At 38.8% G+C, this 27,605-nt stretch overlaps 1 protein-coding gene and 1 pseudogene across 1 annotated transcript in view; one reads left to right on the top strand and one right to left on the bottom strand.

The window, feature by feature from the left end:
• Positions 1-9,619: 9,619 nt before the first annotated feature.
• Positions 9,620-27,605, bottom strand: part of LOC123252444 (sodium-dependent phosphate transport protein 2B-like) — a 35,544-nt gene continuing 17,558 nt past the window's right edge. The window contains exons 5-12 of the mRNA XM_044681754.1: positions 21,607-21,802; positions 20,801-20,896; positions 20,206-20,326; positions 17,690-17,857; positions 15,302-15,310; positions 13,956-14,072; positions 13,708-13,832; positions 9,620-9,976 (exon numbers count right to left, since the gene is read on the bottom strand). Of these exons, the coding sequence (XP_044537689.1) occupies positions 9,620-9,976; positions 13,708-13,832; positions 13,956-14,072; positions 15,302-15,310; positions 17,690-17,857; positions 20,206-20,326; positions 20,801-20,896; positions 21,607-21,802 (1,189 nt within the window). The remainder of the gene's footprint in view (positions 9,977-13,707; positions 13,833-13,955; positions 14,073-15,301; positions 15,311-17,689; positions 17,858-20,205; positions 20,327-20,800; positions 20,897-21,606; positions 21,803-27,605) is intronic.
• LOC123251723 lies at positions 22,102-26,799 on the top strand (annotated as a pseudogene).

Below are 27,605 nucleotides of genomic sequence, written 5' to 3' on the forward strand. Positions count from 1 at the left end.
ACTGCGTTTTGTAGCTTCCTGTTTATTTTCCTTCTCTAAAACCAACAAGACTTTAGGTCTTCTCAAAGGAGGCAGTTGGGGAGGGGGGGAGAGGGCGGGTGTTAACTGCCATTCCCAACCCTGTCGCTACTCACTCCTAGCTATGTCCTGTGTTTGTGGGAGTGGGTTTGGTTTTCCTGTTTAATTGTACGGTAAGCAGTTAACTTTACTTACCAAACATTCCTCCATCAACCCCTTTCTCCCTCTACTAACCTCAGTATTATTTACCTATTTCATTTGGCACCTTCAGTGGTTTGGTTGAAGAGGAAAGAGGAAGTTACCTCTTGGCTGGTCAGACTACACTGGAAACAGCTTGGAGGTCAAAATTCTATTTGACCTCCTCAGTGGTTGGTTGAGATCTAAAGATTCCAAACCAATTAGGATAGGCTTCTCCCTTCCCTGGGTCTTTGAGAAAACTCTTGTGAGTTCTCAAACTACTACTGAGCATTTAAAAGCCTCAGAGAAGGGGGTTTTAGCCATTTTTTTTTTTTTTTTTTGCTGTTTGGTGTTTTTTCCCTCCTGTGTCTTGGTTTTATTGTTAATATTGTTAAAGTCTTTTTGTAGCCACTGTTTATTAGCCAGTCCATTGTGGCTTATAGCAATAACACTGTTGCATTAGCACCAAGTATGTTTGTTGTGGAGATACCAGAATAATCATGGAAGATTTAATTAATTACATAATGTACTATCTGTGGCAAGTAATACTGTTTATTCCATATTTGATATTTGAGGGTGTGCCCAGGTATTTTAAAGTGGTTATAGATTTTGAAATAGCACAATCAATATGGAATATCACAGTACTGGATATAATAACTCACATACCTGTTGTGTTGTTGTGTACTTATATAGTGTATAGAATACTCTGGTTATTTTACTTAAAGAGTTACACTGTTAAAGTGATAATTGGTTGGTTTCTCAAGGATTCAGAGGTGAAGTTAATATTACGATTACTACAAGTATAGATAGATAATATGGAATTGTACATGCAACAGAGCCATGACTTTGTTCGAGCACAGTCTAAGCATAAGGAAATACCTGATAATGTGGCAAGCGATAAAACTAGATTGGAGCAGGAGTCTAAGGCCCAAGGGAATGAAAGCATGCCAATTCCACTTTTTCCCTTGCTTGACCTTCCAATTTTTAGAGATGATGGGATTTTCCATGTTAAGCAGCATACAAGGTTTAACACTGAGGACATAGATTCAATTAAGTGGAAGGCACCAAAATTCTATGACAAACTGGCTAAATTTGTAAAGATGTTAGAGTCTGTGGTAAAAACCTATGATCCAGACTTCAATGATTTTTGTTTCATGCTAGGGGAAATATTGTCTAAACGTGATGGGCAGAAATTTGTAGAAGAAACAAGAACTACTCAAGGATTGACACCGTGGCTGGAGAATCGGCAGGAGCTTGACCTTAATTCACTTCCTATTTACTGTATGCTAAAACAGGCCAGGAAATCATTTATTAAGGTGTTAGAAAATAATTCAAGGAAACCCAATGCATGGTCAAAATTTGAACGTATAAGGCAGACAGGTCAGGAAACACCTGCAATGTTTCTTGAAAGGATAATTGAGGCAGAGACACAACTAGGTCTCAGTATCCAATACCACCATAGATCATTTTAAGAGAGTATTCGTACAGAACTCAGTACCAAATGTGAAGAGGTTCTTTTGGGTTAATTGCCTGAATTGGGAAATGCTTTCTCTGGATGAGCAAAAGCAAAAAACAGCGTATGTGTATGCTCAAGAGAAAGACAGAGCACTAGATGACAAGGATCCAGTAATAGTCTCCATAAACTGAGGGAGGCCAATAACAAAGATAAAGATAAAGAAATAAATGAAATCAAGGCAGTAGCAGCATTGAGGGCATCGGAGAGGAAAGTTAACAACTACAGGAATAATGCTAGTGTGAACAACAAGTACCAAGGGCCAAGACAATGTTACTTATGCAACAGAATTGGGTATTTTGTAAAAGATTGTCCATTTGAGGGCCAATTTGATAGGCAGTGAAATGGTAACAGGAATTATAGTAATAATTATAATAATAGGAGAAACAACTGGAAAAATAACAATTATGGGTTTGGTCAACAAAATGGGTTTATTTGCCAGAATGCATGCTGGTCAAGGGACACAAGTACAAGCCCCGAATATAGCCATTATGCAGGATTATATTAGAACTGGCGCTTGCCCAAACTATAGCCAGGTTGTATCTGGGAACACTAAGCATGTGAATCAGAATGGAGGGACAACTTCATTATGAAGGTGTACCCGAAATTCAGAAGGAATTAATCAGGTTGATGGGAATAAAGTGAATATTGAACAAATTGTATGTGAAAGGATAACAACTCCCTCCATTCACTGCCTGCTCTAGTCAAATTGGCATGTTGTTTCCCATACATGACATTCCATTTTACTCTCCTTTCCTTAGGTCTGTAATGTTCTCATTCCCAAACTCCCCCTTTCAGAATTTATGACATTCTTCAAAGTAAAGTCAGATGCCAACTCCTATATGAATACTTTCTTGACCCTCTCTCTCTCCTTCCCTCCCACCATTGTTATTAACATTCTGTCCCTTAGAGACAGCTAATAGCTACAGTGGCCAGAGCCCTGGACCTGCATTCAAGAAGATCTGCATCTAACTGTAGTTTCACACACTTACCAGCTCTGTTGCCTGGGCAAGTCACTTAACATCCATTTGCCTCAGTTTCCTTAACTGTAAAATGCACCTAACTCCCAGGGTTATTGTGAGAACCAAATCAGACATTTGTAAAATGCTCAGCACAGTGCTTGGCACAGTGATAGGTGCCACATATTTCCTTCCTTCCCTCCTTAAATTACTATGTATCCTTTGTATTTTAATTGTATTTACTTATACCCCTATTGTATCTTGCTAATTAATGAAAGCTCCTCAAAGTCAAGGACTGTTTTGATTTTTGTCTGTACATATATAACCCAAAGATTCACTAAGTAAAGGGGGCAATTTGTTGATCTTTCCAACTTTCTGGTAACTAAGTTGCTACAAAAATATATCCAACACTGATAAATCATTAGTCTAGTTTAAACAAAATCTAGACCTAGCTCAGAGCTTTGTAATAAATGTCATTATTATGTAATAAGGAGAATGTATTTATTGAGTTATTAGATGTTTACTGAATTACTGATCAACATAGTGAAGCATGGTACTCACCTGAGAGAGGAGGGATGACCTCAAGATGCAGAATGTAAAATGAATGTTTTAGATATGGCCAGTGTTGGGCTTTGTTTGGTTTGATTATTCATATTCATCCCAAGGCTTTTGTTTTTTGTCTTTTTCCCCTCAAGTGAGGACAGGACTAACAAGACAAAGGCAACAACATGAATGTTTTATTCATTGAAAAACAAATTAAGTATGGAAATGGGTCTTGATCAATGACACATGTAAAACCCAGTGGAATTGTGCATTGGCTATGGAAGGGGGAAACGGGGGAGGGATAGAACATGAACATTGTAACCATAGGAAAATGTTCTAAATTAATTAAAGATTTTAATAATTAAAAATTGAAAAAAAATTAAGTTCATGAAAATAGTTTCTTGAAATGAATGAAAAGAGGCAGAGGGAGGACATCAAAGTTTGAGTAAATTCTCTATGAAATATTTCTAGAAGGTCATAAAGAATTATCACACAGGCTTTGAAGGCATATATGAATTTCATTTTGTATGGGTGCTAGAACCCACCTGCATAATCTAAATGGCAAACCACTCCAGTATGTTTGCCAAGAAAACCTCCAATGGGGTTGTGAAGTGTCAAACACAACCTACAAGACCAAATAAAAATAAAGAAATGTTCTTGGGATTAACTACATAATATTAGAGTCAGGTTCCACATCTCATTAGACAGCTAGGTGGTATAATGTTTGGAGCACTAGAGAGGAGGTAGTTTCCCAAACTGTAAAATGAGGATAATGATAGCATCTACCTGCCAGAGTTGTGATGACCAGATGAAATAATATTTAAGTGCCTACTACTGTGATGGCAAACCAATGGCACAGTGCCAAAGATAGCCTGCAGAGTGTTCTCTACAGGCAAGAGTGCCACCCAGTCCCCACCCCACTACACCCCCAGAATTTATTACTAGAAAGGCAAGGACCTCGGCAGAGCTGCTCCCTTCTCCCTCTCCACCTTGCCTAAGATTATTTTTTCATATCATCTGCCTCTCTCCCACAGAGCCCAATGAGAGCGCTGACTCCCTCCCCTCTGTTAGTAAAGGAGAGGGGTTGGAGGTGCACCAGCAATCCGTGGTGGGATGGGGCATGGCACACTGTCTCTGGGGGAGGCAGGGAGTAGGGCACAGCTTGCAGTCTCTAAAAGATTTGCCATCACTGGTTTGGCACATATTAGATACTTAACAAATGCTGTTTTCCCTTCACCTTTGTGTGAAGAAAGATAGAGTTAAAATTTATATAGTATTTACTCCGTGACAGGCATTGTTTTAAGGACAATGGGAAAGTCACTGAACTCCAGTCACCTAGCCCTTATTGATCTTCTGCTTTGGAACTTATATTGATTCTAAGACAGAAGGTAAGGGTTGTTTTTTTTTAAAGCACTGGTTCACTGGAAAATTGGTTCTGAGGTCCCAAACCAACACTGAGGAAACAAGGAAAATATATTTACAAGTAAGACTGGCCAAGGTGGCATGGCACAGATAGATTAGAATCTAAGATCTTATATATAAGAAAAATTAAGGAAATGGTGCACTCTGGTAGGAGTAGCCATATTTGCCGACACAGATCCCCTTGACTTTCACAACCTACAGCCCTTTGCCAAGGCTCCTTGGGTCTCACTCTCAAAGTTTCTGTTTTATCTCAAGCCATTTCCCACAAAAGTTCAAGGATTCCTTTTTCCCTCATATGGAGGAGTATTGCTAACTCCAATGGATTACTCAATGTGCCCCCTCTCACTTATCTCCTGGGAGGAGAGAGCCTTAGATACACAGAATGGGCCAGAGTTGATATTTATATTGCATTTGCAAAGTTTATGAAGCTCTTAATCATTCTGGTCTTAATATAATCCTGGGGTTGGTGTTAAAAACTAAGTGTTTTATTTCCTGGCTTCAAGTTCAGCACTCTTCTAGCACCCCACAGCTGAGCAGCCATGGAGGAATGGTGCTCCCAAAAGGGGAGATGCCCTCTGCCAAGGGAGGAGGAGGAAGCCTCTAATCTCAGCACCAACAAAGCAGACACCAGAGAACCATTGAGTCATTTTGATTAACTTCAGTCAAATGAGAAGGCATAATTTATGTTCTGTGTGGTGTAGAGTGGGGGCATAACTGTTTTTGCAGAATTTCTATTGTTATTTAAGGTTTTAGAATCTTGGGAAAGTTTTCATTTGGACTTGGGAACTTGTGGAGGGAACCAGGGTCCAGCTGAAGCTCCTTCTTGAGATTGAAACCTAGCTTAGATTTGCAGTTTCTTTGAGATTTGTTAATTTAGATAAATCCTTTGAATTTCCTACCCTACCTTATTTCCTACCTTCATTTCCCCTACCTGCATGTCTGATAAGAGTGAATAGGAGAGTGAATAGGAGAGTTAGTTCAAATCTGTGATAGTGTTAGCCTGGCAACAAATTATTTATTGAGTCTTTGTATCCAACTTCCTAATCCCTTTTGATTTCAAAATCACCTTGAGAGCTGAGTAAAGGCAGGTCCTTTCTCATTCTCACATTCCTGCTTCCCTTCCCCCACCTGAGGTTTCTCTAAGCAGCTGTTAGGGCTTCCTTGATCCTCAACCCTGTCAATCTATCCAAAAGACAATAAACCTCTTTTGTGTTTAAACAAGTCCTTTGGCTATTTATTAGTTAATTAGTAAGAGAGGGAGGAAGTGGAAGAGAAACAACATACTCTCTGGAATTGAGGGAAGCTGAGGGTATCCATTTTGAAGGAAGTGTAACTTTAATTCAAGTCCCTTCCTGTGAAATTGACTAAAGCCTGTAGTCAATTTCAATCTGTCTTGGCTGACTCTAACTTGGCTGTATAGTGTCCTTTACTTGAAGGGATCAGTCTATTTCCCTTCAGTGTTTGTCTTTAACCTAAGTTCCAGTCCGTATTTCCCTGCTGCTGTTTGCCTGCTTAGATTAATTCATCCTCTCCCTTGAAACCCTTGTTACCTCAGTGTTACACTCCCTGAACTCAGACATTCCCTTATTTCTCCTACCTCCTCAACTACAATCCTCCATCATTAAACCTTCCTCATCCACTATATTGCCTTAACTTCCTACTACCTAGTCTATTCCCTTGATTACCTCCAGCCTTGGGTCCCTTGCCTTGTCTTATTTCCTGATCCTACCAATTATTACTCCTAGCTTCAGCCTCATATTATATCCTGCACCTCCCTATTATATCCTACCTAATCCCCATATTACACTCTCCTAATCCCATATTACATCCTGTCAAAGTCCCCTATTACACCTGACAGCTTAAGGTACATGCTATACAAGAGCCAGCCACTGAGACTAGATTGCCAAGTGTGACATCTTCACAAGCCATTATCTTTTTTTTTTAAACCCTTGTGCTTCAGTGTATTGTCTCATAGGTGGAAGATTGATAAGGGTGGGCAATGGGGGTCAAGTGACTTGCCCAGGGTCACACAGCTGGGAAGTGTCTGAGGTCAGATTTGAACCTAGGACCTCCTGTCTCTAGGCCTGATTCTCACTCCACTGAGCTACCCAGCTGCCCCACAAGCCATTATCTTCTGATAGCAATGTTGAAACTTTAATAACATACTCATATGTTAATGTGGACTGTAAAAGAACTGCTGGGCTCATGCAAGCCAATTAGGAGAGTTTCATTTGCATCTCAGTCCTTGGCTACTTCTGGCCCACCATCTGACAGATCCCACCTCCATTTTGAAATCAGGTACATAAAGCTACCTTGGGTACTACTTAGATGACATCTCCATGTGTTCTGTCTTGGGCTGATGGCAGCTCTCTGGCCTGACCCCTCAACCTGCAAATGGTCAATTAGAAAGAAAGGTCCAGGACATAGTACCTTCTGCAACAATTTTGTAGATTGATTCAGGCTTCCAGATCCAGGAGCTGGAATAAGGAATAATAATGGTCTGTTTATTCTCTCCTAGCTTAAGAAAGGATCTTGCAGGTAATGGATCCCAACTCTACCTCTCAGATTCCTGATCAGACCACAGGCATGAAACCTGATCTGACACTGATTTTTGATAACTGTGGAGGGAATGGGGGGGGGGGGGAAGGCTCATATGAACAAACAACATCTTGGAAATAAGATGTTAGAATGAATCATAGTAATCTACTTCCTAACCTTCAAAAATGCATTATTTTTGTTTCAAATATCTTTGATTTCCTTCTAAAAATATTGAAAATTACAGCATGCAAACTGATTACAAGAATAATCCAAGTGGTAATGGGCAGATAAAGCGCAAGGGGGACTAATGAGGTGTTTAACTTCTCTATTTATAGTGTGATGTGGACAAGTTTAAAAGATACTAAACAATATACAAATATTCTTGCTTATGTATAAATATATATTTTATTGATAATTTTTTCTTATTTCCCAAGATAAGCAATATAAAAACAGAATCATGTACTTCCAATATAACATAAAAAAGCTGTTTTCAGTGACTATATACATATATTTATTCATCTGTTTATTTGTTTATTGGTAGCCTATGAAGAATTATGTTTAGTGGAAAAGATTAAGGTAATGTTCTATATGACCCAAAATAGAGTAACACAGCATCTGGAGAATGGGCTGGCCTTCCTCAATCTATATTTTCCTTTCCTATATACTTTTTGGAGCTGAGGAATTGTTGGTAGAGCCTCGATAGGTAGGATCAGGTAGAAATATTGGACAGGTTGTTTTAGAGGGAAGTGATGCATGTATCTGGTAGAAAGGCAAGAGAAGATCATTCTTTGAAGGAAGCCCCATGAAAGGCAAAGAGAGGGCATCTGAGCTGCTAGTATGCAGGGGCTCCCTCACAATATCCATGTACACACACATATCCCTACACACCATTATGAAAAGGGGGTTCGGGACCAAGGCTGACAGATAATTTAGCCTTCAGGATTACCCTCTGGGAATGTTGACTGGCTCAAACCTTTCCATCACATGCTCACCAATCAGTCTCTTAAAAAGCAGAATTTTAAGGGCCAAAGAGGACAGGAAATGGAAATGAACAACACTCATTCCTGACAAATGAATGAAAATTTGGAAGGTGGTTAAAGATTAATCTTTAATGGGTCACCTTAAAGCTCAAGATTGACAAAGGTGCTTATTGTTCAGCCATATTGTTATCCTTTAGGGATACAGAAAAAATTTTCCCTATAGCATGACCACCTGCCAGTCTACCTTCTCTCCAAAGGCCTGACAGGTTTTCCCCTCTTTGAAAGAGACAGAGATGCAAGGACCCAGAAAGAAGGGCTTACAACAAGGCCATTCACCTCAGAATCCTTCGAGGACTACCCAACTCCTATAAAGGGCTAGGTGGCCAATACAACACTAATAATCTCTCTTGTTCAGACAAGACACAGATCTTAAGGCACCTTGCCCTTCAGAAATACCTTATTAGTGTTCTAGAAATTAGTTATAAACTGCCCAGGACTGTAAGAGGAAAAATCAGGACCCAGAAGGCATGGTCACCAAAGATAGTTTATCTTCGGTATTGGTCATCGTGGTCATCAGCCTTTGGAAGCAGCTCAAACATACATACCCAGCCATTTCAGAGAAGTGGCCACAGCACATGCTATTGACCAATTCCAGTTTCTCCTGGGTATGGACAACTCTCCACTTAACCCCTTCTCCAAGTTTCCATGTGGCCAGGAGTAGATGGACATGTGGATTAATAAGTTTGGGAAGGGTGTTATAGGTCATTCGCTGGCATCTTGCCCTCTCTCCCAGCTTTGTGGGGCCAGGGAAGTTCTATTTACAGTCAGGACTTTTCTGGGAAAAGCCATGTGCCTCAATAACCTAACATTTATTTAAAAATAAAAGTAGAGCTAAATCTTTTCAAGCAACGGAGCTCTTTCCTTGGGCTTTTTCCTTCTGAAAACTGTTTAGGGCTTTAAAACAAGGCCTTGGCAGGTTTCATCTTGTAAATCACTCTGGTTCTCTGTTGTCCTCGGGTCTTTCAGCAAGCCAGAAACCACAGGAGAGAGAATTGTGGTCCTGGTAAGGATGTTTTGAGCCCTGTTTCCACCAATACTTTGGGTTCTAGAATCAAGGGTAGGGATGGCAAAGGTCCTGGGTTTAATTTTTACAGTGAATAACTATCTGCTCCCCCACCATGACTCAGCCCAAGGAGGAAAGTGCATGTGGAACAAGAAATATTCCATCTTTTCTCCTCTCTCATTCACTTTAAGGCTCTGCTGCTGTGAGATATCTTTGTCTCAGTCTTTCTCCTAAAATTGGATCTCAGACTGGGACTTCTTAGGTATGACTTCAGAGTCTTCAAACCTTTTAGAAACTTTGGTGGGGATTGCTTTGTCCTTCTCCAGATTGCCATGCACTTAGAAAAATTTCAGTTCCAGGGCAAGAACAACAGTCAGCAACAAATGTAGAAATATGAGCAGTGGTTCTACTGCCTATTTCGGATTCTGATTCTAGATATCAGATTACCCCAGGGCTCTAGGGATGTCATCCACGAAGGCAATATGTAAAGGGCGTTGAAGGAGTTGATGAATAGTAGCATGAAAATTATAAATAACATGGGTATCCCTACAGCTATCACCACAGGCCAACCAGCCAGGGAAAATCCTAACATCAGCAGCGGACCCAGGAAAAAGCAGAAGATCAAGTAGATAACGGCAAACCAACGGTAGGTGGCTGTGATATCCCCTAAGCTTCTGGCAAGATAGATAGGCAGGCGTGTGAATGGAACTGGGTACCATAGAATGACCCCAGAGATGTTGAAGAAGAAATGGCACAGGGCAATCTGAAATCAAAAGGATTAGACAAGATGAAGACTCATCTAGCACATACTGGGAATAAATTAAGGAAAGGTAATAAGGAATGAGAAGGGAAGGGAAAGATCAATGATGTCACTGAAACTATTAACACAAATATTTTCATCTTGGGTTCATAAAATTAAGACCAGAAAACTTTCCAGATCTACCATCAGGTGTTTTTTTTTTCTTTTTTTATGAGGGGGAAGGAAGATGGTGGGAAGAGGAAAGCTATTGACAATTATGCCCAAAGAAAAAATGAATATGAATAGAGGTTCTTTGGAAGTATTTTCTTAATGCACAGGAAAGAACAGAAAGAAGTTCTGAAGGATAAGTAGACAAAAACAACAACTTTAAAACTGATGTGTTGAATTTATTATGTATATTAAAAGAAACTAAGATTTATTAGAGATTTGTAATTGCATATATAATTGCATATACTCTTTCTGTTCTTGGTATGTGGAAATATTTACATTTCTGGATATTTACCAAATTCAGAATAATAAAAATGATAATAATCAAAATAATTTTTAAAATAATAATGATAAATGATAAAAAAATTTAAATTTATTTTTTAACCCTTGTACTTCGGTGTATTGTCTTATAGGTGGAAGATTGGTAAGGGTGGGCAATGGGGGTCAAGTGACTTGCCCAGGATCACACAGCTGGGAAGTGTCTGAGGCCAGGTTTGAACCTAGGACCTCCCGTCTCTAGGCCTGACTCTCACTCCACTGAGCTACCCGGCTGCCCTTTACTTTTTAATTGAATGAGTTTAAGATACAGGAGGAACTTGAGCAATCATCTAGTCCACTTCCTTCAGTTTTGCTAGAATATCAAGCAACAGCAGATGGATAGACATTATTAGTGACTTAATGAACACTGGACCCAGTGTCAGGAAGACTTAGGATAGAACCTGCCTTTGCCTCAGTTTGTTTATGAGTGAAGACAACAACAGAGGCCTTAATTAAATGGGTTATTTTGGATATCAAATAAGATCATTATGGAAAGTGCTTTGGGAACCTTAATGCACTCTATAAATTAGAGTGCTTGTTTATAGGATGTAATAGAACAATGCATATATGAGTCTGAAGGCCTAAATACACTAACTAAACAAGCATTCATTTAAGTGCCTCCTGAATGAAGGGAATATTGGGCAGCTAGGTGGTATAGTTCATAGAATGTTAGGTCTGGAGGCAGGAGGATCTGAGTTCCAATCTGTTATCAGACACCAGTTGTGTGACCCTGGGCAAGTCACTTGACCCTATTGGTATCCATTCCTTCATTTGTAAAATGACCTGGAGAATTAAATGGCAAATCACTGCAAGACCTTTGCCAAGAAAATGCCTAGATGAGATAAGAAACAGAAATGACTGAACAACAAATATGCCAGGCATCATGCTAGGTGCTAGAGACACAGAAAGGAAAGGTACCTGTCCCAGACAAACTCACACTTTGCTCCTTTCTGCTTATGCCACTTATTACCTGCATGACCATGTTCTTTAGCAAAACCCTTTTCTTCTCTACAAAGTTCTTACTAGAGGATCTCAAAGATCTCTTCCAACTCTAAGTCCTATGAAAACTGGCTTATTTGCAAATAGGCATGTAGGAATGAACTAAATATAATGAATTGTTTGATTCCTAACTTACAAACAGAATGAAGTTGATATTTAAAGCCATTTTTCCCAGTTCCAAAACAGTGATTCCAAAAACAATTTAGTTAATTAAAAGCATCATCCCAAGTGAAATTAAGTGCCAGTGAGCAAAAACCAATGAAATTAATGAAAAAAAATTGCATTCCAGTTCCAAAGAGATTTTTTTATAACTGCTCTCAAAATTGTTTTGGAATTTGTTATTTTACAAAATTTATTTCATTGTCTCATCATGCTTTGAATCAAATTCTACTCCTCACCCTGCCTGTCACGTTCCTTTGTCACCTGTCTCCTACCCAGGCATTTCCTGGCCGGCCCATAGACTAGCAACCACAAGTGGCCTTCTTTGCCAGGAAGAGGAGAGGAAGAGAAGACAGGAGAATACTAAGGCAAAAGTCACTCAGGAGGAGGTTAAAGGCACCACCATTGTGCCCTTGTCAAGGCTGCAAATCTCAACCTTGACCACTGCTTCCTCCTTGCCTTCCATGTGGACTCTCTTGAGTCTTTTTGCTGGATCTTTTCTATTCTTTCCATCCTTTCCATTCCTAGTAACATGATTAAATCTTCCATTTTTTTGTCACCTGCACATGTAGTATTGTAGAAAATGATGCTACTTTCCCTCTGATTAGTGTTATTTGTGTGACCTTGGACAACTCACTTAATCTCAATGTCCTCATCTATAAAAATGAAGGAAGTTTGGACTGGATGGTTTCTGCAGTCCCAGCTTCAGATCTATGATCCTATGACTATTTCAAAAGCCTCCTTCTGGCTGGTGCCTTGGCTCCAGTGCATCCTACACACACACACACACACCCACACACACACACACACGCACACACGCACCCACGTATACACATTTCCTAAATCAAAACTCTGATAACATCCTACCCTTAATTCAAATACATGTTGCCTTCCCAGTGCTTGAAGGACAAGAACTAAAATCCCTGGCTCATTGTTGAAGACCCTCTAGAACTTGATCCTCATCTGCCTTTTCAAAGGTTACCTCCCATGGCTTAAAGGAGATGGTGTCTATTAAAATACTATTATCTTTATTAATATTATTATTTTACTAACCTGCACTTTCTGTTCTGTTTGTCTAATCTAATTTCATTTATGGATGTGGGGATGGATTTATTTATTTTTAAATAAAAGCCCTACATTCCATTTTGGAACCAATCCTGTCATTCCCAGGCAGAAGAGTGGTAATGGCTAGACAATGGGAGTTAAGTGGCTTGTTCGGGGTCACACAGCTAGGAAGTTTCTGAGTTCAAATTTGAACCCAGAACCTCCTGTCTCTCTCAGCCTGGCTCTTAGTCCACTGAGCCACTTAACTGTACCCCAGGACATGGATTTAGACATTCACTCCACATAGATATCCCAATCTGTTTCTCCGCATTTGAATCTTAATAGACATTCCAGTAAGTTTGAAAAAATTGTACCAGCACCAACTAGTCTAGTGGAACTGCTCTTCAAAGGTGGTCACTGATGTCACATATCCCTAGGACCTTTGTTCCCTTTCTTCCCCCTCTCAGAAAGCTTTTCCTCCTGCTCTCTGTCCAAACAGATCCTAAACATCCTTCCAGGAAGAGGCTTCTCTGCCCTCCATGAAACCAACCTACATCTCTCTAAAAGAAAACATTGATTTATTCCTATCACCTACCAAGGAACAGAGCTGGGACTCAGTCAGGTCTTCTGATATCACAGTCAGAAGCTCTTCTTACTTCATCACCTTTTTCTGACTGGTAAGAGGGTACAAGGTAAAGGATGGGGAGTTTAGACTGTTCTCCATTTGAATTTATTATAGACACAAACTAGAGATATTTGGTCACTCTTAAGGAAGTTTGGCTCCTGAGAACAAGAGGTAGGGCAGTTTTCTAGTCTACGGATTTATAGTCTACAGGTCCCCAGTCTGATGGAGGGGTGACCTCAAGATTAATAAATAACCCCTTGTGAGATGAAGCTTCTGATAAGAAAGAAATCTGGGTGTGATTTGAAGGAGAATTTAGTAGTAGGTTAAGAACAGAGCGTTTAATTGTAAGAGGTAATAATGAGTTATAGCTGTGCATCCTGACCTGGAATGAATTTTGTAAGGTATTTCCAGGACTAGCTGATGCAGCCAAGATGGCAGTGGTGGTGGTGCCAATGTTGGAGCCCAACGTTAAAGGGTAAGCTCTCTCGAGACTGATCACACCAATGCCTGAGGAGGGAAAAAGACATTGGTTTCCTTCTTGGGTGGGAATGATTGTGCAAGGCAGAACCAAATGTAAAAATTAAAATGTAGGCAGGTAAAAAGGGAAACGGGGAGAAAAGGAAGACTTACCCACCAAAGGAGTGATTGTAGAGGTGAACACAGAGCTACTCTGCACAAAAAAGGTTAACACAGCTCCAACAAGAATAGCAAGGTAGCCTGCCAGCCAGGTAAATGGGAAGGGGAAATCTGGAAAATAGAAGTGAAGAAAGAGAAGAAGAAGAAGAAAAAGGCACCATTGCTATAAGTGTTTTCTGATCAATATTGCATTCTCATACAGAAATGGTCCTTTGACTAAAAACTCATTCTAAAACTTCTAGCCCAAATAGTTCCTAAGACAATTAGAAGCAGTTAATAAGGAGATTCCTTGGGTGACTCAGGACCTCCCAGCTAAACTCCTAGAAAGGACTTTAATACTCCTCTTTGCATAAGGGAGATAATGTTTGTAAAAAGCACTTAACAGTGCCCAGCATATAATAGGCATAATGTAGTTACTTATCCCATTCTTCATGCCCCATTGTTCCTACAGCTCCTCCCAAGTTCCACTGGGATCCTAATTCACAAAAACTCAGCTAGGAAAGAAGTGAGATTGGGGACCATTAAGGGAAGCTGAGGAGAAAAAGGGTTCATTTGGAAAACGTCCCAGTGTTTTCCTAGATGGTTGTTGTGGGAACTGGCAAGTGGCAATCAGGGAGCAAAAAGCCAATAAAGCAATAGGAATTACTGGAAGTTGTTAATTTTCTGTGTGGTAGAGAAGTGGGGAGGGACTTAAGAATTTATTAAGTGCCTACTATGTGCCAGGTACTATGCTACCCACTTTGCACACTTTATCTCAGTTGATCCTCACAACAACCCTAGGAGGTAGGAAACAGTAAACAGACAGAAGTTAAGTGAGTTGCCTAGGGCTACACAGTAAGTGTTTGGGACAGGATTTGAACTCAAGTCTTCTTGCATGAAAGCCTAGTACTTTACTTTGCTATCTTGTATTCTCACCCTATACCTCTTTCTCTCCAATAAATATTTCTGTCAGCCACAGATGGCCATCAAAGCCAATGCTTTGTCACTACTTTGCCATCACCATCCTTGTTCTTCTCCAACATTCCTGCTTCTGTAGTTGTGTATGAAGTAGCAGGGGTATGTCCCAGTCTGGGACTTTCTTCCTTAGTCCACTAATGGTGACAGTGAAATTTCCAGAGCTCTTTATCATTTACAGTGTTCCTAGTAGGAATAGTATATATAGAACACTTTTTTTTCAGATTCTCTTTTTCTACACAAGATCATAGGACCTTCAACTTATGAAGTGGGAGAGACTTTAGGTCAACTGCTCTATCCCTCTTCATTTTACAAAGGGAGAACTGGAGTATCAGAGATCTCAATTTACTTGCCCAAAGTCACATAGACAGAGCCAGCATTTGAACCCAGGACCTCTGACTCCCAATTGAACACTCTTTTCTACTGTACCACAAGGCTCATCTGGGTTTAGTGACTCATCCAGGATTACACAGAGAATACATGCCTGACCAACAAAGTTGGACTTGGGCATCCAAAAGACCAAGTCAAATCCCACCTGAGATGGTAAAGCCCTGGACAAGTTATTTAACATCTTCCAGATGTGGCAGCCTCACAGGACCAATGTGAATGGTGAATGTACAGATGTCTGTAAGGGTTCTGCCAACTCTAGAGCTCTAGAGAGTTTATTAAGGGACAGATATTCAGACTTGTCCTATGATTTCTTTGGTATAGGGATCTCTCTGGTGGGGAACTCTGCCAACTGGAAGATTCTCTGTATTACAGAGTCCTGAAGACTTGCCTAATGTATCCTAAAAACCTTTTAAAGTCTTGTTCACACAACTAGTATATATCAGAATTGGGATTAGAACTTAGATTTTCCTGGCTTCTAGGTCAGCTTTCTATCCACTGTACCACACTATCTCCCTCTTCTTTTCATTATCATTACTTTCTTTATCCCCTCCCCCATAGAGAATACGGTCTTGGGAATGTTTATCCATGTGGGAAACATGGTAGAATATAACTCTTTTTTCCTTCTTTTTTTCTCACTCTCTTACTATCTCATCTTTGGGTTTATTTTATTCTCTTTGCTTTTGCTTTTGCTTTTTTGAAGCCTTTTTATTCCAAATTTTATAAAACCAAATGAAATACACATTTCTCTCTTTTAAGTTTAGCTTCCTTTTCTTACTATCTCTATAATAAATCCCATCCATAAGTTTCCAACCATTCCCCACCATCTCCAAATCATCGTAGCCATCATACTGGAGACCAACTTGGTGTTTCACCCCATTTAAGATCCTTTAAGTTAGACCATAAATTAAGTCTTTCATATTGCATCTTTCAATTCACCTTCTCCAGACAATAATTACAGTTTATTTGTCCCAAATTAATTCTATGGCTGTGCATAATGTGCTCCTTGTTCTACCAATTTCACCATTCTGGTGTAGTTCTCTCCAAGTTGTTTTTGTTTTTGCTTTAAATCAGCCTGCTTGTCGCTTCCTATGGTACAGTACTATTCTATCACAATCATATACCACAATTTGGACAATTCTTTGCCACCATAAAGAGAGTTGCTGTGAATATTTTGGAGCATATGAGCTCTTTTCCTTTTTACCTGATCTCCTTGGGAGACAGAACCAGCAATATAATGGGTCTAAGTTTTATAACTATAATTCCAAATTACTCTCCAAAATGATTGGATCAGTTCACAACTCAGCCAACAGTGTATTTATTAGTGTTCCCATTTTTCCATATTCCCTCAACCATTTGTCATTTTGCCCTTTTCTCATTTTAGCTAGTCTGTTGGGCATAAGGTAATAAGGTTTGGTTTTCATTTCTGTAATTTCTCTAATCAGTAGTAATTTAAAGAATTTTCCTATACCTATACATATGGCTTTGATTTCTCCATCTGAAAATTGTCTGTTCATATCTTTTACCCATTTTTCAATCAGGGAATGGCTCTTATTCATATAAATTTGACAAAGCTCTGCCTATATTTTAAATTTTTTTTTTATCCTGGGACTCCATTCTAGGAGCATAGGGCCACAACCAGTAGGCAATGGGTCACTCAGGGTCACCCAGCTAGGAAGTGTCTGAGCCTGGATTTGAACCTAGGACCTTTCGTCTCTAGGCCTGGCTCTCAATCCACTGAGCTAGCCCAGCTGCCCCTACTTTAGGTTGCAGTTTCTTTAGCAGATGTAGTTTTTACAGGGTGGGGTTGCTAGCCCCACGCCCAACCCTCCTCCTTTTTCATCCAGGCTAGGGACCGTCCTTGGCCCAGGAGTGGTAAGGGTGGGCAGTAGGGGTCAAGTGACTTGCCCAAGGTCACACAGCTGGAAGTGTCCAAGGCTGGACTTGAACCTAGGACCTCCAGTCTCTAGGCCTGGCTCTCAATCCACTGAGCCACCCATATTTTAAATATGATATAAAAATTTTACTACCAGTTTTCTATGTTTACTCATATTTTCTTAGATCTCTCCAGACAGCTAACACAGAACCTCCAGGGTGAGTTCTTTCTTATTCAGTGAACAACATCAAAGCAATGAGCTTTCTCTTGGGCTCAGGAACATTCCTGATGCAATAATGCAAATTCAAAATAAACTGAGACAATATGGATTCCCGGATTGTTAATCAGTAGGAGAAAACGCAAGTGGAGGCCAACGTCTTCTAGCTTTCTTGTTTCTAGACAGTTGAGTCAGACATGTACCTCAGTGAGCACAATGTGGGGAGAACTAGTGGGTGTCATTTTTCCTAAGGGCTCAGCCCCCAGAAAGGCCCAGGGATGGTGAAATGACTACCTTTGTTGATGTTCTTCTTAATCACTGCAGCAACTGATCCATTGAGCTCAGAATTCAAGACCTTGATAAGCAAGATCAAACTTGTGCCCAAGGCAAGCAAGGAGAGGGGAAGAAGAATGAATCCGATGACCAAATCAGAGAGGCTGGTGTTCACAAATAAGTGTCTGCCTGTAGGGACCAGAGGAACCATTTATCAAGAGGATTCATGTCTAGTAACAGTGAGTCATCCAGAAAGTTTTCTTTCCTAGAGCTCAGCTTTGTTTCCCTTTCTAAGAATTTCATTGTGACCTAATCATCTTTCTCCTTTTCATCTACAGATCTGAGTACATAGTGTTGTACAAAGCACCATGCCTTAGGTAAAATGATTCTAATTCAGAAAAAGTTTATAGACTTAGGAGAAACCTTGCAAAAGGTATTTTTAAGAAATAACTCTTAACCTGGGACTCTGCTTTACAGTAAAGGTCCTTAATCTTTTTTTAAAGAAGTCATTTTTGATTCCTAAAAAGACTTGTTACATGAGTGTAGGGAGATTCTCTGACAGTTAAGTTCCTGTACACTCAATATAATGGTGAAGAGCACTTCATTATAATAGACATTCTGAGTTTGAATCCTTACTCTGCTCCTTTCTCTGTAATAGCAGGCATATTTCTTCACCTATATAAGTGTTGGATCTCCTGCTCTTTGAAATGAAGGGTTGGACTAAATGACCCCAAGGGATTCTTCCTGCTCCAACAGTCTTTGATCTTTGTACCATAGATGGCATTTCCCCCTTCCTAGAAATGGACTTGCCTGAGTTTGAATCACTTACTTGTACTTTAGTTTAATTGTACAGGAATAATAATGAAGTGATTTGTGCACTAAAAATGTCATGTAAAAAATAATAGCTAACATTTATATTGTGTTTTCAGATTTGTTAAATGCTCTACAAATAGAATGTCTTTTGATCCTTGCAATACCCCTGAAAGGTAGATGCTCCTACTTTCCTCATTTTATAGTTGAGGTAACTGAGACAGACAGAGATTATGTGACTTGCTCTGAGTCACCCATACAAGTCTCTGAAGCTGGATTTGGACTAGGTCTTCTTGACTCTGGATCCCTAACATCATCCACTGCACTTTATGAGATTATTCAAATTGATGGAACCATGTTTGAGCCTCAGTTCCTAAATTTCTCCCTAGTAGTAAACTAGACATTTAGGTAGGTAGAAATAGTTGTTTTTCTCTGAAACCTTTACAGAATTTTATTGCCAACCCTACACTGTATAAAGCAGAATGCATAATGCTGGAATGGAATTGGAAGACCCTCTATTCCAACTTCTCATTTTACAGATAAGAAAAGCAACATCAGGAAGAGGTCAAGGCACTTGCCCACAGTTAATATGCATGAGAGGTGGGATTTGAATATAGGATTTCTGAATCTAGGATTGGGTCTCTTTCCACTGTAGTTTTGAATCTGGAATTAAATCTAAATATCATTGTACATTTCTCTGTCACAGATACCGTGTCACACACACACACACACACACACACACACACACACACACACAGATTTATATGCTTCCCTATCCTGCCTCTCAGGAAGGAAACTTTTGTACCCTGAGGACCAAGAACAAGTTACAGTCTTTACTAAATAGCCCTCATCTCAGTACATTGCAGTATCCCACAATATGATTAACCAATTGACAAAATAGAGTTACAGGAAGTTTTGCAGATTTTATTCTGGAAACATCAAAGAGTTAGTGGAACTCCCTAGTGTAGCCCCTATCCCAAGTCTGAAATAAATCTATCAGGAAATGGATAATGCAGATGCAGATAGTAATATTTCACTTTAGGAAGGCAAAGTATTCCTCCCTATTGTGTCAGGCAGTTGGGGCACTTCAAATGTTTGAGGGTCAGAGGAACAAAGATGGTCTAGTCCTCAGAGGCAGCTGCTTAATGACCCTAGTGTTTGTAAGAATTACATGTGAAAGTAGATGTTTTCCTCACTCTAGCATCCTATATTTCTAAGAGCTATGTGTCTTGTTTTAGACTTTGGGCCAGTTCCTCCAAATGACTCAGGGCCTGACCTGAACCGGTATCACAGAGAAGGCCAGACAAGTTTGCTGAGGATTTATTTAGTTCTTTGCCCTGTCTTCTGTATCACAGGTAAAGAAGGCACCCATTTCTACCAGGCAAAAAGAAGCTGGGTTGTTCCTTAGGAGGACCTAGCCCATTTTTTCTTTCCCCAAGGATATAGCCTTCAAGACTCCTTTTCCAAGGCTGTCTTATTGGTTTGGCGATTTGTTCTCAAATCAAGGACTATCTTGCTATCAATCACTGCCAGAGGAGGAATAAGTCCAGAATGTTATCAGTCTGGACACTGCTGATGACTGTTACATGTTCCCAGGTTTCATATAACTGTACCTCATAGGTCTTGTTTGCCCATGATTTCTTTGGTCCTGTCCTTGCCTCTAGCAACAATTGAGAATGGAGTTAGAAATTCAGCAGAGTTGAATTTCTAGCAGATTTCCTACTCACATTTTTCAATGTTCTCTTTATAGGTTGTGTTCAAGAGGGTCCAGGTCATGTTCCCTTCAGTCCAGCAGAGAGTGGGAGAGGTACAGCTTTCTGGTGAGGGAATGGTAACATTGCTAAAAGTCTAAAAGACACCATACAGGGGAAAAACAAATCTGTTAGTAAGGATGGTATTATGTGAAGATACAATTCACAGCCCTGAGGACATGATCACCATTGGCCACTGAATCCCCACCTTCCCCTCCTAATCTAACTCATCCTCCCCATATTCCCCAGAGAAGACTTTCAGCCTTCTAGCTATGAGCACTTGCTGAAAGAATAGAAAATAACCTGTACAACATCTGGCTCATTTCTGAAAGAAATTTCTGAGCTGCACCCAGGCTGAGCTCTGTTACCCCAGAAGGGAGACATATGCAGATAATTGCTTTGTCCCTATCTTGAAGAAGTCTTATTCTGCCCCATAGTCTGAGCTTTAATTAGAGTGACTAGAGCTTTGGTCTTGGGCACTGAGTTTATAGAAACCCACAGCACTTGCAATCCTTCAACATCACAGGAGAAACCACTCTCTATGCCCTTGGAATCATTTTCTGATACTTACCACATTTTCAAAAGTTTTACACCAAATCTTTGTTAGCCTGTTGTTTTTTGCTTCCTCAGGTCCTGCAGAAATTTCAGTGAAGACTTTTATATCCAGCTGCAGAAAACGACAGATATGGGGAAAAGACTTGCCCTGTTCCTCAGCTATGATTTGTGAATGAAAAATTAACTAAGAGCTCCAGTGTAGAGAAGAGAAAACCAGAATGTGTGTAAAGAGGAGACAGATAGGCCTTATTTCCAAAGAACTACACTGAATATATGCAACTTTGCCTTATTGATTAGGATGAGGCCAATTAATCCCTTTTACACTGTTTATGGGGGTCCAGTACACAGCCAGCTGCTTGAGGCCAATGAATGTCTTATTTTTGTCTTTGTATCCCCCAATGCCTGGGCTGTGGTTGGGTTTAATGAATGCTTATTGGCTGATTGCTATGGAATGAACAATGAAGCATCCTTTGGGGAAGATCTTCCCCTTTGAACTGAGTTGAACGAAATACTAATATCATGGAAAAATAAAGGTATCAGGCATAAAATGGGAGCTCAGTTGAATCTCTATTTTGCCAGAGTGGTAAAGGGGAGTATAGGTGAACAAAACCACTAATGCAGAACAGAAGCAATTCAGTGCTTGTTCCTTAGCTCCATTGTATTTGGGAATGAAATGAGGGAATTGTAGTATAAGAATATCCAACTAGCTCTATCAGATTGGAAGAGGACATTTTTAACTTCCTTTCCAGGTGAGTCAAGTTCACCACAGGTGCTATTTCTTAATGACTCAGACTCAAAATCAGTGTAAGTCCTGATGCCCACCTGGATGATCAGTTTTGTTAAGAGACCTGTGAGGGCTTTCAAGAGTACAGGGGCTTTTCCTCCACTCTGGATTTTAAAGGATTTCATTATAATATTGGAGAGGTGGTAGTGGTAGCTTGTGATCACCTCCAGAGGCAGCAGCACCAGCACTGACAACCAGTTAAAAAAATCATGTATAGTAGCTCCAGCAAAAGCCCTAGAGGAAGAACATCCAAAGAAAGAGAGAGTGACAAATCTGTTAATTCAATGTGTATCATTAAGTGCTTAAGTATGTGCAGAATGAGAAAGCATGACTTAAAGTCAGGAAGACCAGGATTCAGAGCCCACCTTTAGTTTAGGACCAAGAGCAAGTCACTGAACACTTCCAGTGACCCAAACCTGTCCTGCACTTGCCAATCAGCATCAGCACTGCATGATTTCCACACTGGAAATTTCTACACACCAGTGACACCATAGATCTAGGTCCCCGCTTTCCTCCTAAAATGGACAGGGCACATGGGGAATAAAGACCCCATAGTCCACACACATTACCATAAAACACCCTCTTCTTGCATTGGTGTAGAGTTTCCTGTTTCAAAGCTCTTCTGCATCTGGGGGAACACCTCTGTGAAGCAGGTAGACCACGTAGTTGATGTTTTCATTTCAAAGACAAGGAACACTTCTTGGGATTTGCTCAACCAATGTCACACATGGACTAGGTGGTAGAGTTGACAGTGGAGATGGGAGCCTCCTCATTTCTAATTTAAGTGCTCTTCTCTCCCATGTTCTATGTTGGTATCCCAAGCAATCATGAGTGAGAACAGGTATGCTCATCACATGAAGGGTTAATTAGATCAGAGGCTTGTTAGGAAAATAATAACAAAGTGCCTGGTATGTGGTTGATACTTAATAAATGCTAATTTTTCCATTCCATTTTTATCATTTTTAATTTATAGTCTAATATTTAATTCAGTTTCATGCTCCACCCAGTATTACTATTTAACTCTTTTTTCCCCTCGAATTTGTGAACACATCAATTTGTTAAACATTGCATGCCAGTTGCCTAACAAATCAAATCAGGCCTCTCCAGCTTTGGCACTGGATCCCAAATACAGGAGGAGATTGATTTTTATTTATTTTTCCTTTTCAAAACAATTTTTCTTATTCTTATTAAACTTATTTTTCTCTTTCCTGTTCCAAAGCAGGAATCACCCAGGAAATTTTATAGATAATGTCTTCCATATTTCCACCTCTCCATTCATTTATAATTATTCTTCAAATTTTAAATCTGCAACTGTATATAATGTTTTCTTGGTTCTATTCATTTCACTCTTCATTATCTCATGTAGGTCTTTCCAAATTTAAAAAAAATGTATGTTCTCATTGTTATAGCACAGTAGTTTCTATCACAGTCATATTCTATAATTTGTTTAGGCATTCTCCAGTTGATGGGCATTCCTTTGGTTTCTAGTTTTTTACCACCACAAAGAGAGTTGACATGTATATATATATATATGTATGTATGTATGTATGTAAATGAATATATATGTCCTTTTTCATTTCCCTTGATATCCATGGGAAATAGGCCCAACAACAGTACTGCAAAGTCTAAGGATATACACAGTTTTGTAGCTCTCTGGGCATAATTCCTGATTGGTCTCCAAAATAGTTGTATCCATTGACAGTTCTAGCAAAAAAGTATATCAGTGGCACCTCTTTTCCAACATTTGTCATTATACCCTTTTATTATTTTAGACAATCTGATGGGTGTGAGATTATAACTCAGAATTGTTTTGGTTTAGATTTCCCTAATCAGTAGTCATTTAGAACATTTTTAATATACCTATATATAGAATTCTTTTTTAAATTGGTATTTTTGTTTCAATTCCAAATTCTCTCCTTTTCACCCTATTCCCCATTCATTGAGAAGGCAAGAAATATGTTAACAATCATATATATGAAGTTGTGGAAATTAGCTACATTATAGGAAAAACAACAGATAAAAATGAAATAAGAAAAAAAGAAAGATATGCTTTAATTTGCTGTCAGAATCCAACAATTCTATCTCTGAAGGTGGATAGCATTTTTTATCTTGAGCCTTTTAGAACTGTCATGGATCACTGTTTTGATCAGAGTAGCTAAATCTTTCACAGTTAATTATCATGACAATATTGCTGCTACTGTGTACAGAATTCTCCTAGTTATACTCACACTTCACTTTGCATCAATTCTTACAGGTCTTCCCAGGTTTTTTTGCAGACCTTCCCTTTCCTCATTTCTCATACCAAAATAGTATTCCATCATAATAATATCCTATCAGTTGCATAGCCATTTCCCAACTAATTAGTTTTCCCTGTTTCCAATACATTGCCACTACAAAAAATTACTGTAAATATTTTTGCATATATAGGTCTTTTTTTTCTTTTGTTGTTATGTCTTTAGGATACAGGATACACAGAAGCCATATTGCTGGGTCAAAGAGTATGTACAGTTTTTATAGTCCTTTGGCTATAGTTCCAAGTTTTTCTCTCAGATGGTTAGATCAGTTCACCATTCCACCAACACTGCAATAGTATCCATCCCTCCTTTTCCATATCCCTAAAGCATTTGCCATTTTCCTCTTCTGTCATGTGAGCTACTCTCATGAGTATCAAGTGGTATTTCAAAATTGTTTTAATTTGCATTCTTAATAGTAATTTAGAGCATCTTTTCATGTGATTATTGATCATTTTGATTTCTTCTTCTGAAATCTTCCTGCTCATTTTTATAACATTTATCAATTGAGGAATCGTTCTTACTTTTTATAAACTTGGATCAGTTCCATTTAAATTGGAGAAATGAGGCCTTTATCCAAAAAAACTGTAAATTTTTTCCCCCAATTCACTGATTTCCTTCTTATTTTATCTTCCTTACTTTTGTTGGTACAAAATTTTTTTAAATTAAATGTAATCATAATAATACATTTCATCTCCTATAACCCTGTCTTATATGAAGTCTTCCCTTATCAGTGGATTTGATAGGTAATTTTTATAAGCTCCTTTATTTGTTTATGATATCACTCATTATGCCTAAATCATGTACTCAATTTGAGATTATTTTGTTATATGGTGTGAAATGTTGGTCTATGCCAAGTTCCTGCAGGACTGCTTTCCAATTTTCCCAGAAATCTTATTAAATAGCGAGTACTTGCCCAAATAGCTGAGATCTTTGAGTTTATCAAATACTAGGTTACTCTGGTCATTTACTTATGTATATTTTGTGAACTTAATACATTCCACTGATCAATCATTCTATTTCTTAGCCAATATTAGATTATTTTGATGATTAACATTTTATTATATAGTTTGATATATGCTAGTGCTGGTCTATCTCCCTTTTTTTCTTTTCTTTTTTCTTTCATGATTCCCATGATATTCTTAACTTCTTGTTCTTCCAGATGAACCTTATTATTTTTTCTAACTGTATGAAATAATTCTTTGGTGGTTTGTTTGGTATGGCTTTAAATAAGTAAAATAATTTATGTAGAATTGTCATTTTTATTATATTATCTCAACCTCCCCATGAGCAATGAGTATTTCTCCAGTTTTTTATATCTCTCTTTATTTGTGCAAAGTGTGCTTTGTCACTGTATTCATGTACTTTCTGAGTATGTCTTGGCAGGTAGACTCCCAAATATTTTAAACTGTTTACAAGTATTTTAAATGGAATTTCTCTATCTCTTTCTACTGGATTTTGGTGGAAATATATAGAAATGCCGATTATGTGGGTTTATTTTATATCCTACAACTTTGCTAAAGTCGTTGATTGTTTTGATTAATTTCTTCGTTGATTCTCTAGGATTCTCTAAGTATACCATCAAATCATCTACAAAAAAGACGTAATTTTATTTCCTCTTTATCTATGCTTAGTTTGTCCATTTCTTTTTCTTGTCTTGTTGCTATGGCTATAGCTAGCATTTCTAGTATATTATTAATTAAGATGGTGATAATGAACATTCTTGCTTCACCCCTGATCTTACTGGAAAGGCTTCTAGTTTATCCCCATGACAGATAATTCTTATTCTTGGTTTTAGATAGTCAATACTGATCATTTTAAGAAAAGCTCCATTTGCTTTCTGGTCTTGATTCTTTTGGAGGATAGCTAAGTTTTCTGCTTCTGATCCCAGCATATTGAAGTTACAATCCTCCAAGAGTCTGAGAAGCTGTAAAAGCATTTCATCAGAGGCTTGAGCTTCAAGACAAGAGGCCCAAGTCTAAGGAGCCATTTTGAGCAATGGGTCAGGTTACAGACTACATGGTAATGAGGGACCCAAATGCCAAATATTATAGGGCTTTGATTTTGTTGCCTCTGCCGTCATAAAAGAGATAAATGCAGCCTTGAATGCAAGACCCCACAAAGTTGATGGCTGAGCTGTTGGACCCAAGAGAGCTATTTCCAGGGAGGACTCTCAAAGGCCAGGCACCCACTTAACTATGAAAAAGATCTTCCTGGGTGACTTTAAGGAAGACACAAAAGGGCAATACTAAAGAGACTACTTTGAATAGTGTAGAAAAAATAAAGTGATTTAAATCATGACTGACTGAAACAGTGGCAAAAAGAAAAAATTTGCTTTTGTTATTTTGGTTGACCATAATTCTGTGAATAAGATTGTCATTCAAAAACACCAAACTGTAAATGGTCAGAAATGTGAAGTAAAGGAAGCCTTTTTAAAGAAAGAAATGACCAGTCCTTAGTCTAGTCAAAGAGGATGAAGTGGTTTTGGATTTGTTGGTGGTGGCTGTTGAAATTACTTTGGTAGATAAAAAACTTTGGCTCTGGTGGGAACTTCAATGGTGGTGCTGGTTTTAGTGACAGTCATAGTGGTGGATGAAATGGTGGCCATGGAGATGTCTACAATGCATTTGGAAATGATGGTGGTTATGGAAGAGGAGGCCCTTGTTACTCTGGAGGAAAGAGAGGTTTGGGATGTGGAGGACAAACTTATGAAAACTAAGGCAGTGGCTATGGTGGGAGTGTCAGCTATGATAGCTCTAAAAACACAGAAGGTGGAGGTAGCTTTGGGCTGGTAGTGGAAGTGACTTTGGAAAGGGTAGAAGCTGCAATTATTTTGGCAACTAAAACAATTAGTCTACAAACTTAGATTTTATGAAGGGCAAAAACTATAGAGGAAGGATCTCAGCCCCTTGTAAAGGAGGTCACTATTATGCCACATAATTGAGGTGTTTGTAGTGGTTCCAGTAGTGGCAGTAGTTATAGCAGTGGTGGAAGATTTTAATTACTGTAAGGAAACAAGGTTTAGTAAGAGAAGAGGGTCAGAGAAAGAAGTGACAGGGAAACTATAGAAGCTATAGAAGATTCAAGATTTGTGAACTCAGACAAGCACAGTAGTAGTAGGACCTAGCTACTACAAGAAGACAGAACTGTTTTAGATAATGTTTTTTGTGTTTGGGCAAGACGAACAAAGAAACAAACAAAAATATGAGGACTGAATTTGTGACTAATTGTGTAACAGATAATTTTAGTTTCTGTTCTATGGAAAGTGTAAAGCATTTTAACAAAGAGTTTACATGTAGATTTTTTTTTGTACATGCTCTTGATTGCTAAATATAATAGTCTGATAATGATGATGAATAGGAAAGGAGGGGAGCTCAATTGATTCCATTTTCAAGAGGAATGGATGTATTTTGTCAAGAGCTTTTTATACATCTAATGATCTAAAACTATAATTTTTGTTGTTATTGATATGATCCATTTTGCTTTTTATTAGTTTTATTAATATTGAATCAACACTGCAGTGCTAGTGTAAGTTCTACCTGGACATACTGAATGATCTTTCTAATATACTGCCATAGTCTCCCTGATAGTATTTGATTTAAAATTTTTGCATTAATATTCATTAGTGAAATTATTCTTTAGGTTTTTTTCTGTTTTTTCCTTTCTCTGGTTTAAGTATCAAAACAATATTTATAGCTATCCCCCAATTGATATATGGGCAAAAGATTTGAACAGTTTTCAGATCA

Source organism: Gracilinanus agilis, chromosome 6 (genome assembly GCF_016433145.1).
Source record: "Gracilinanus agilis isolate LMUSP501 chromosome 6, AgileGrace, whole genome shotgun sequence".
Lineage (NCBI taxonomy): Eukaryota > Metazoa > Chordata > Mammalia > Didelphimorphia > Didelphidae > Gracilinanus > Gracilinanus agilis.